Genomic DNA, 11,279 nt, shown 5'->3' on the forward strand with positions numbered 1-11,279 from the left:
GCTTACATGATCGTACGTGCATGACATGGACTTGTACTTTTGATACTTAAACATATTTTGCTGATAATACTTGTACTTTTACTCAAGTAAAACTTTAAATGCAGTACTTTCACAATGCAGTATTGATACTTTTACCTCCAGAAAAGGATCCCACACTGATTCCAGCACATATATGCTGCAGGAGAGACATCCAATGTTGTGTTAGCTGAATGCTGAAGCTTGTCTTGTTATCAAAACAATAAATTTGCAGACATGATTCAGTAATCTTTTTATATCAATAAGGACACATGGTGTTTTTGATTAAGACTTTTTATTACAAAACGTTACAAAACTAGGTAAAAATGTCTATTGGAGCACTGAGACATAACTAAAAGTAATCATAATTTAAATAGATAAATACAGATGTCCGTGTCTGCCTCGGGACAGTTTGGGCTTAGACGGAGGACACAGCTGCACTGATGTAAAACAAACACAGAAACAAAAGTGGCCAATTTGACCTTTGGCCCTCAGGAGGTGGAGTGTGATTCAGATGTTAAAGGGATGATGTAATGCTGCAAAGTGACCCTGCCACAGGTTAACCAAAATCAAAAACCTGACAGTAATCCAACAAGAAAAGTGAAAGAAGCCGTGGGGAATAGTGAAAATCACAAATGATCTGTGCGTCATGGCATAACAAGAGCTGAGAGCTGTTTCTGCTTTCTGTGATCTCGTTCTTACGCCTGCCATCTTGGTGCGTACGATCTCTGGTAGGTCTGTTTGTGTCATTATTAACTTTGCGGGAGACGTCTGGAAATGTTGGGCCGGCTAATTCTCCTGGCAAGAACCTGAACCAGAGAACAGAGAAGAGCAGAGTTACAGAAATAACTTATGTATTGTATTCATTACATCAATCGCATGCCGTTATAGTCCATGTTTTGATTTCACCGTAATGCAAACTGAGGTTGTTGATTTAAGATTTTCATAGTTGGAGCTTCATGATGTCAAATCCCAAAATGTAACTGACCATAATGTAATAAAACCAAATGTGATAAAGCTCGTAACGTAATAAAAATATCCAACGTGGCTCATATGCAAATAGGAGACAGTCAAATATAATAAATACATTTGCCTGATTCAATACGCGAATAAAAATTGGCTTGACGTGCTCGGTTTGATAGACATATTTGCTGATCTTTATACCGTGCATCCCACTTATGATTCATCCATTTCACTGGAATAAACAGTCACAGCGTGTCAATCAAAGGCCATGCCCTCAGTGACCTGCGATCCCTCCGAGGCCGCGGAGCAGCTGCACATGTGCAAGAAGCTGCAGGTTTCACTGAACATTTCACGTCCAGACTGTTCAAATGTTAAACAATCAAATTAATTATTAGACGCACAGAGATGTGATTGTTTCAACAAAACTTAGCGGCGTGTTGTAGGGATGGAAATGGTCAGACTCCAGACTGAAATGTTGTAGCAAGTCATTTATGGTTCCCAGGTAACGCATGCTACTGACTTCGTTGATGCCATGACTTCCCCTCTAGCGCCACCATGTGGATGGTCAAACTTTTGAAAAATGTTCAATGGTTTGTGACATCTGGAAGTGTTATCTTTAATATCTGGTTCAAATTACGGAGCAAACGTATCTTTTTGACTTAAATTTTGAGCTACTTTGATTGTGTCACTGAACTTGTAATGTCATAGCCAAAAAGGTAATTACATAACAGGCACAAGATTGTATTATATTATTGGATTTGTACTATGTTTTATTTGATTACATTATGGATAATTGTTACATTTGAACTTTTTACATGTCTCTGATCTTTTTTCTTTTTTTTTTGAAGAGGTTTGAAAATGGTTTTTACTGCTTTCCTGGTTCCAGTGGTGTTCAGGTAGAAATGGGATTTTGTTTACTACGTTACAGCTAAAGGTCACCGTGCGGTCACTCACATGTGCCGAGGCGCTCCTCCAGAAAGCCGATCTGCTCGCTGAGGGAGTCGATGCGGTCCAGCTGCTGGAAGGAGTGGGACAGTAAGGTGGTTTTCTCCGACACGCCCTCGTCCAGCGACAGCGGGAAGAAGCTGCTGAAGGGGGCCAACACCAACTGCAACTTCTGCACCGAGGGAGAAAGAGGGATCGAGCAGGAAAAAAGACTATTACTCACCTCGTAAACCAAGAATGAATGCGACCTAATTATACTTCAATAGCTAATCTCTGTTTCCCCTTTCTGCTTGTTTCACGAAACAAAAGTTCACGTCTCATAAAAGCCATAAAAATTTAAAAAGCTGCCAAGTGCGGGTCTGGCATTTCAAAGAATCTTTGGTCGGGGAGGTTAAATAGCAAGGATTTTATATCATACCATCATAAGGACCAGCGGTTGAGGTCCTGGGGAGCGATGGCTGGGGAGTATCAGGGTAGGTGGCTTTTATTTGTGTGTGCTTGTGTTTGAACATGCGTCCATGTGTTTTTCTCACGTACCTTTTCCAGGAGCTCTACTCTGTTCCTCAGTCTCTGTACCTCCTCCGTCACATTCTCCACCAGACCGAGCCTTCCACCTGCAGACACCATACAAACACAGGAATACGTATGAGAGGATGGTGAGGAAAGGGTGGAGAGGAGAGAAGGGTTAGGGCACAAATCAAACGCAAAAAAATGATGCTTAATCTTCTCTCTCAAAACTAAGTCTACATCTCAGAAGAGTCCTCTGAGCAGCCTGCCCACATCAATCCTTCTCCTCGAATGATTCATGGCCACGGCAATGTCTTTAAGAGGAAGAGGAGTTTAAGGCCGGGGGAATTTAGAGCACAGGGGTGGGGAAGCATGGATATGGGAACAGCCCGAAAGAGCCCAACACACAAGCTGAAAGAGGGGTCACCAGAAATAGACCAGCACTCATTCATCCCTGTGAACATGGTTATCGGTTACAAGGGAAGTGTCTGGTGTGCCTGGCTCCACCCCGAAGGGGGAACGTCCCTGGAGCAGACGGGACCCAGATCGGGACGCTAAAATAAAGAGACCCCCTGCTTTTTGGCTATGCTTTAAGCAGACAGTCCCAGAACAGCTCAATCTCTCCCAGATGTGGTCTATTACCGAGACAAGAATGAGTTGAGAAACAGGGTGAGGAAAAGGAGGAGGGAAAAGGGAGGAAAAGAAGTGGGAAGGGGGGCTGGCGATGACCCCCAGCAGACAGGGTTGATGGAGCTGGAATGAGAATGTTGGCCAGGATCACAGTGTAAAAAGGAGACGAAAAAAAAAAGGGGAGTAAGATGAAGATGCACAACACTCCTCCACAGCAGCTTGGCAGAGTCGGAGCGAGGCTCGAACTTTTTGAACATTTAAACTCGTGTTTATACTCGTTATCTCCATCAACATCCCTCTGATGTGCTCACATGAGCAGATAATGAAACGCAGCCCCGGGCGAAGACGTCTCTGCTGCCTTTGCAATTTTTTTGGCGCCTCCGAACTTTTAAAGCGTTTAAACCCAGCGCACGCTCCCACAAATAAACCCTGAGTCGCCTTCACCGAGCAGAAAGATCCGTCATACTTTGGCTGCTCGTCCCAACCCCGACACCCCACACCCCCCCTTTTTTTTCTTTGTATGTTTTTTTTCCGATCCGTTCTGCTGAGTCTGCAATACTTGCAGGACTCTCATGCGGAGTCATCCGAGTGTAGCGGGCTCTCGTTTTGGCTGAGGAGATCTGTTTGAGTGTGATTTTTTTTTTTTGGTTTTGTTTTTGTCTTTCTCCTCCGACAGAAACGCTGGGAGGGATTTTGGAGCAGAGCCCCCGAGACGTTTGGCAATCTCACATTTGCATTGAGGTATTTAATGTTCTGACAGCGAGACATGAGAAAGTATCCCCTTCAAAAAAAAAGATCCCCAAAGGTGGAAAGATTTGGGAAAATCAGGGAAAGGGGAAGTCTTCTTTAAGGTTTCATGTTGCATTAATTCCCAAAAAAAGCAATAACGCTGACACAGAATAGGAATGTCCTGGGGGTCAACTACCATACTTGTAGACACGGAGGGGGGGTTGTATTCTTTTGTTGCTAAGATACAGGAAGCACACACAAACGAAAAATGGACTTTTTTCATGGCAAGAGTCAACATTGCAACATTTTCAAGAGAACTAATGGAGCGTGCGGGGATAAAAATATGCCTGTATTTGCATGGGATCTCTATTAGAGTCAGATGCTTGCTGTACTCACAGGAGTACTGTAAACTGAGTCATTATCAAAGACCAAGTGGTACCAGTCTCACCACACGGGACCAGATCACAAGACACATCTGGCTGGAGTCGGCACCAGTCGCAGTGCATTATTACTCACGGTACGAGTTGAGAGTGGCATAGCGCGTACCAAAAGTAATAATGGACCGCGAATACTGGCTATGTTCTTTTCTTCTGTGCCCCCAGTAACTTTGCTGCTGCAAGACACAAGATTATACACACACACACACACACTCCTATATTGCTCATTTACCTGCATCTGTGTGACCACCCACTGTTGCTTGGCTGGTCTGGGTGGGAGAGGGAGGAGTGGCAGCAGCAGGAGGAGAAGGTGGAGGAGGTGGAGGAGAAGGAAGGCTTTGACAGGAACGGCCGTCTCCGGCAAGCTTGAAACCGTCTCTGCATGCGCATCGATAGCTGCCGGCTGTGTTCACACACTCCTGGACGCACGGCTGCTGCTCGCTACACTCGTCCACATCTGACAGACAAGAAGGACAAAGAAATGAGTTTATATCTGAAGTCACAAAAACTTGTAGTTGTGCTGGTATGTGTGTGTGTGTGTGTGTGTGTTTACCTGTTTGGCATTGGTGTCCCGTCCAGCCTAGCGGACAGGCACACTGGTTGGGTCTTAAGCAGGTACCTCCGTTCACACAGGGTTGTCCACACACGGCTGTAGAAGAGACATTTAAAAGGAATGATTCAGTAAAGTCTGTCCAGCAGCACCCATAAAGCTTCATAATTGACATATTAAATAGTTTGTTTAATCAATACAATGTGTTTTGTGTGCTGAACTACTTCTAGGCCTAGGAAAATATGCTTATTTTGCTTTCTTGCTAAGAGATTGAGGACATTGACTCTCATATGAAAGGACACAGTGGAAACAGGGGGTGTCTGGGGGTGTCTGCCATCCAGCACCTCTGAATTTCACTCGGAAGTGTAAAAAACAAGACACATTGTAGTTGCATGTGTGGGTATTTCTTTGCCGGAACAGAACAGTGACTTCCTGCAGAAGATATAGTGCAGCCACCAACGAAACCACAACTTGTCTCGTATGTACACTTTGCTTTGTGTACAGAGTTTACAGAACTGGGCTAGACGTTTCACCCTACTTCCATCCTAAGCTACAACAACACCATCTCCTGACTGGTGGTATCGATTTTATCATCTCAACGCTTGGCAAGAAAACGAGTTTCCACGTAACAGATGCAGGTAACACAGGTTACGGATCGACACATAAACCCCGTCACGTGCTTCAGGCGTTACCTTGGTTGCAGTTGTGAGAGTGAAATCTACGCCAGCCCGGGCAGCACTCTGGGTAGAAATGCAAAGGTGGCGCCGCTCTGCTCACCTGCCGGTACGCCACCGAGTACACGGTCCTGTGGAGACAAAACACAGATACCCACGGTTAGGGTTTTCCTTGTTATTTATAGTGTTGTCATCACCCTCGTGTGTCTGTGTGTGTGTGTGGTTGAGCCCGTCCAGCCTTTTCCATGTTCTGTCAGACTGTAAGAACACTCATGAGAAAAAAGAAAAAAAGGAATTTGGTGGAATAGTGAAACCACGGCTCACGGATCACTGACGTCCAAGAGTGTGTCAGAGATGAGATAGGGATGGAGGGAGGGAGCGAGGAGCAGGGAAGTAGAGGAGATGCAAGCTCAGATCTAAAATGTGAGATCTCGGCTGCAGCCTGTTAAGATTCTGGTATGTTTGCTCTGCGAGGACAGATGCAAGGTGATAAACTGAGGAAAGAGCTAAAAAACAAAACAAGCCGAAAGCAATGAGATGTGTTTTGTCGAAAACAAAAAGGATAAAATCGTTATAATCAAAGTCAGGAGAATCATCATGGGATTAGAGGCCTGTAATTGTTTGAGGTTTGCCCACATGACGAGCCAAAGAATGAAAAACAAAAACCCAAACGTGAAACTTTTTTTGAATTTTGGTAGTGAGGGAAGAGTTAAAAACAAAAGATTAAATATTGAGGGAATGTAAGGGGGGACTCGAAAGCATGAGCTGGAGGGAGATTGAGAGTGTGTAAGTAGGGAGGGAGACGCGGTCCAAAATAAACATGGCCGTGGTCTCTGCGGGCAGGCAGTTCATTTCCCGTAGTTACACAAAGTACTTGATATTTAGATTCAACCCAAATATGTGCCACCATGACCCAGTTCTGTGTAAAACTGTGCATTTGTGTATGTGGGAGAGAGTCCAGTTAATCTATTTACGACTGCACATCTAACCCCCGGCTCTTCTTAAACATGTCAAGCATTGTTTACGCCTTCGTTAAATAACCATCTGTGTGACGGCTTCGTTAAAACACTGACGGCTGACGGCCCAATATGTGAATTTTGTTGCTGTTGCCGGCTCAGACTCACTTGTATGTGCTGCAGAGGCGATGCCCCTGGCACAGAGTGATGTAGGGCTTGTGCACCGGCTGGATGTACGACTCCGTTGCCGTGACAACGCTGTGACGGAGGTCTCGGCCGCACACCCTCCTCCTGCAAAAAAGGGAGATCGGACATTAAAACTGACGTGAAATACAGCCTCTTTGGGGCTTCAAAGAGCGGTCGGCACTGGAAGCCGTGCTGCTTTTAGATGAGAAGTTTTTAGTGCTTTAATAATTTACAGAGAGATACTTGTGACATATATGAGATCTTCATGATTTCTGTTTGTCGCCGAGAGTTGGCGTGCAGCCTAATTGCCTCTGACTGACCCGTGTAATCACTCCTGAATGTGTCAAGACTTCAGAGTTGATCTTTGACCTCCTCGTGGAGCCACTTGACCTTTTCGTTTGGCTTTCAGTTTATTTCCCTCTTTGTGCAAATCAACTAGAAAATGACAAGGTGAGCCCGCAGACTCCCCCCGTAATGCTTTGCATTTAATAGTCGAGGACAGAAGGGTTAGAGCTTCGGCCCTGGGAGAGTGATCTGGTGCATATTTAGATGTCACTTGTCTAATTTGTATACATTTGCAGTGTCGGGGAGGTCGCTAAAACAGACAGGTCTGAATGACAGCTGAAGGGGAGGTCTGTCACTTAAAGACCACACGGACCTAAATGACGGGCCATAATAAACACAGGAAGAAGCATTAGGCGAGCTGTTACCCGTGCTGAGCGAAGAACTGCGGAGTGCCCATCACGTGAAGGATGAAGAGGGAGGAGGAAAGAAGCAGCGTTTGGTACATCGTCTCCCTCTTTCCCACGTTCCCTCGCTCGGTCTCTCACACTCTTCTCTTGTGCCAGTCGGGAGGGGAAGAGGAGAGGAGGACGAAGGGGAGGGAGGGGAGGCCGGGGAGGGGGGGAGTCGTCGTGGATCGTAGCCAAAGTCCTCCTTGCACCGAATGCGTACGTTCTCCTCCAGGAGGACGACTCCGGCTACCTGTAACAGAGAGGAAATTTGAGCTAGATTGAGATTTAGTACTGCAATATGAATCTTTACGCTGAAGTTCCTTTTAATTAAAATGTCAAGCCGACATGAATTATACGGTTGCTCTCTCCGGGAGACGTCTTTCTGTTACATTATCATTGTTAGATCATCATTTTCCAAAAAAGTTTGACATGATCAAATGTTTGTTTTCAACATTCCGAACTATTTTCTATCTCCCTGGTGAGTGTTTGCAAAGGTCAGGAATCATTTCACTGTGTAGGGAGTGGTGCATCCACAAGTCTAAACATTTTTAGTAGAGACTTGACACTGTTTGGTATTTAAAACTCAAGATTTAGATTTAGATTTGGATTTGCCAATCTCAAGTGCAGTCTATCCGTGTGAAGTTAATGTTCCTTAAATCACAGAAAGTCTTTTTGAGAGATGTTGGACTGGAAACAGTAGATAACTCATTACTAGGCAGATGTCTGGATACATCCTTGGGTTTGAACTTCTAACCTTACTGAGCCAATGAAGCAAACAGAGCCCACAAGTGTTGCATAGATGCCATATATGTAGGCAGCTATGCATTACACGTACAGTCCTGAATTCTTCTGGACAAAGCAGGTCGAACTCTCTGATCTGCACCTGCCCGGCTCTGACACTATAAGACAAAAGACGGGTCAAAAGGACAAAGAACGCTCCCTTGTTTTCATTCTTACGCACTGCACAGGATTAGAAGAAAGGCCAAAGCCGTCCGTTTGGAAAAAAGAATGTGCAGCAGCTCCACACTTTCATGACAATCAGCTTGGACCTGCTCCTGCTGTGATGCTAGACCAGATACTAAACCTCTGAGAAATCTCCTAACAGGGGAGGGGGGTGTTAAAGCCGGACTTGTGCGATTGCAGGTTGTGGGACTGTAAAGCCTTCAGGACGGTCTTCAGTTATCCCAGGGGTGGACGCTAAGCCTCGGCTTTAGTTGACAGCCTGCATGTCTCTCTGATCCCCTCCTTGCTGGCTTGACGCCCAGAGACGGGGCACGCACATGTAAAGCCTGTGTTCATTCATAAATCACGGCAGAGAGTGTGACTCCAATCGCAGCGGGGGGGGGGGACCACTTTGAAGACAACATGTGCGTGTGTGCAGCACTGTCCAGCATCATAACACTGGCAATGAATGAAGTCAGGAATGCCGCAGGGTAAAAGAAACGCATGCCCAAAAACTTTATAGTAGCTGGATGGTGTGGTATAACATCATCCTATGACTGAATAAGAACTTATTATTATGATGTTGGCTGTTAAAATATTAAAAAACACTTCCTTTGGGGTGCATAAAGTACATACCAACATTTCAGCATGTGGGATATAAAAGCCTCTCTGCAAAGATTAAGTGGTAGATAGCTCAATTATGGAAGCAAGACTTAAATTTCAGCCAAAATGATTCTCATTGGTCTCATTTTGGTTTTTGCAAAAAGCAGCAATTGGGAGTAAAATGCGTGTAATAATTCCTACATATAAGACAGGCGAACATCTGTGATCACAGAGCTCACAAGACATGTTTGTGCCTGCATGTGTTTTATGTGTAATTCAAATCAAAAATGGAACAAGCCCAAGACACACTAGGACACATTAGAGAGACGCGCTTCTTACATTGGCCATGAGAGGGCGCTGTTTCACAGTTCAATCCACCTCTGTTTAATACTCACACATGCATTAAACGGATGACTCCACAAATAAAAAAGAAACATCTCCATACCACCGAGCAACAAGCATCAAACATCACGGGGAGAGCATGCACGGATACAAAAAATAATAATAATCACAAACCGTGAAGTGGAATAATCTTAAGATTAATCCCCCTTTAAAGAAAAAAACACAGGCGTGCAAAAAAACAGTGCGGGAAAAGCAGAGAGACAACCGAGGCTTGAACAAGAAACAAAAAAAAAAGCAAAAAGCAAAAGTTGGTCCCGTTATATTCCGGTGGTGAGTTCAAAGTCCAAAGATGATAGGAACTCCGCTAGCAGTCAGGTTTCTCCTCAGACTGTCAGAGCGCATGGGGGGTGATGGTTAGGACCTCCTCCCACTCCTCCAGCTGGGTGTCCCGGAGCTCAGACTGCCTGCACTGGGTTACCGTGTGTGACGTCACTGCACGAGCTATATAAACTACACGTTTTTTTGTTTTTTTGTTGCTTTTTTTTCATTCATAAACTACACTTCACAAGCTGACTCCTGGGTTAAAGAAACCCTGCGTTTCTGTCTTAAGGCAGTGTGATTAAAGGGTCCTTTCACTGACACACACACACACACCTCCATACTTCCCAACATGATTCCAATCAGTCAGATCAATTGTATATTTCAAAGTTAATGTATTTTAAGTATGAAATTCACATTTTGTTCCCTAGACAGTGTTTTCTAAGGAAGTTTCGATCGAAAGATTGCAACACGATGCATGAATTTTGCATGAAAAGAGTGTAAAAAGATTCTCAATTTGTCTAACTCAGACTGCTGAAGCCTCATATTAGCTTCAGATTAACATTACATACTTTTTTTTGCATTCTTGCCTCCTGATGTATTCATGCATTAGGAATGTAGTTCCAGTATGGACAAGAGAAATGAATACAGCAAGCAAAACTTTAATGTTCATATAGTGTGTGCACCTGACTGTTATTTTAAAACAGACTTGGAAAAATGTGACACTGCCCTTTAAAGGGAAAACTAAAGGAAAACTACAACCATAAAGGAAGTTATAGGCGAGAGAAAAAACATTCATTAAAGTCTAGTCTTAGTAAAACTCATTAAACCTAGACGCCTATGCAAAAACAACAACTAGATGAATCAATTCATTACAAATATATTAAAAAACCTTCATTATAGCCATTACGGTTTAATAAATTGGGTTGTTTTCCACTGAATTTATGTTGCAGGCAAACTAATTCAATATTTAATCATCGTAACGTGATGGATAAATATAATATTAAGCTAAAACGAAACAGATATCCATGTATTCATGTCACGATCTAGATGCACTAATGCAGCCCGCACTATACTTCCCTACATTAACCATTAGATGCATTAAGAAATGACTTCATAAGGGCCATTTAGGCCAATTTAGTCATTATTTAGCAGTATGGAAATCACTCAGTGGTCTTTGTTAAAGGGAATAAAGTGCCATACATAGAGGTCCTTGGTTTTCTTGTCACATATATTTGTCTGTGCTATACATATAACCTCAATACATGCGTGTAAACCAGGTAGAATCTCACCTGTAGTTGTATAAATTATTGTCCAGCTCCTGCCTGTATATAATACATCTCCATTATATGCTTACATTTGTTTATTAGTTTTGTTTAACTGTATGTCTGCATTCTTTAACTCTGTTCTTTCTCTGCGTAAAGTACAGTCTGACCTTATTTAATATTTTATTAGATAAAAAACATTATAAATGAATCTAAAACACACACAGTTGTACATGGTTCCTCATGTCTGAACATGTTTATGAGTAATAATATGTAAATAAATCTTACCGTCGCAGTCTGGGGTCATCAGGTGCGTGTGCGCGCGCAGGCTGAGCGGCCGCCATGGGCACGAGCCGCCGGACCGGTGGATAAGAGGAGTCTTCCATGGTGCCAACTTCTTTTTTAAAAGTTTTGAGGGTTGAAATAGTAAAAAACCTCTCGGTTTAAGTTCTTGGTGCTCCCTGTGAGTGGACTGGCGAACAA

General features: G+C 43.7%; 1 protein-coding gene across 1 annotated transcript; it reads right to left on the reverse strand.

Moving 5' to 3' along the window:
* Positions 1-293: 293 nt before the first annotated feature.
* egfl7 (EGF-like-domain, multiple 7) lies at positions 294-11,266 on the reverse strand. Its single transcript, XM_019269125.2, has 9 exons — positions 11,085-11,266; positions 7,303-7,576; positions 6,575-6,697; positions 5,469-5,581; positions 4,780-4,875; positions 4,459-4,683; positions 2,461-2,537; positions 1,933-2,095; positions 294-824 (listed from the first exon to the last, which is right to left on the reverse strand). The coding sequence occupies exons 2-9, from the start codon at positions 7,380-7,382 to the stop codon at positions 805-807; spliced, it is 897 nt and encodes a 298-aa protein (XP_019124670.1). The 5' UTR covers positions 7,383-7,576; positions 11,085-11,266; the 3' UTR covers positions 294-804.
* Between the last annotated feature and the right edge of the window lie 13 nt (positions 11,267-11,279).

The sequence above is a fragment of the Larimichthys crocea genome, chromosome IX, assembly GCF_000972845.2.
Source record: "Larimichthys crocea isolate SSNF chromosome IX, L_crocea_2.0, whole genome shotgun sequence".
In the NCBI taxonomy this organism is placed as follows: domain Eukaryota; kingdom Metazoa; phylum Chordata; class Actinopteri; family Sciaenidae; genus Larimichthys; species Larimichthys crocea.

Bases quoted from the DNA above. Each gene is read 5' to 3' on its own strand.
- egfl7 (XM_019269125.2), bottom strand. From the start codon at position 7,382: ATGTACCAAACGCTGCTTCTTTCCTCCTCCCTCTTCATCCTTCACGTG. The intron at 2,538-4,458 runs GTAAATGAGCAA...TGGTGTCTGCAG, and splicing joins GGGTGGTCACACAGATGCAG to GTGGAAGGCTCGGTCTGGTG. The intron at 2,096-2,460 runs GTACGTGAGAAA...CCCTCGGTGCAG, and splicing joins GAGTAGAGCTCCTGGAAAAG to AAGTTGCAGTTGGTGTTGGC.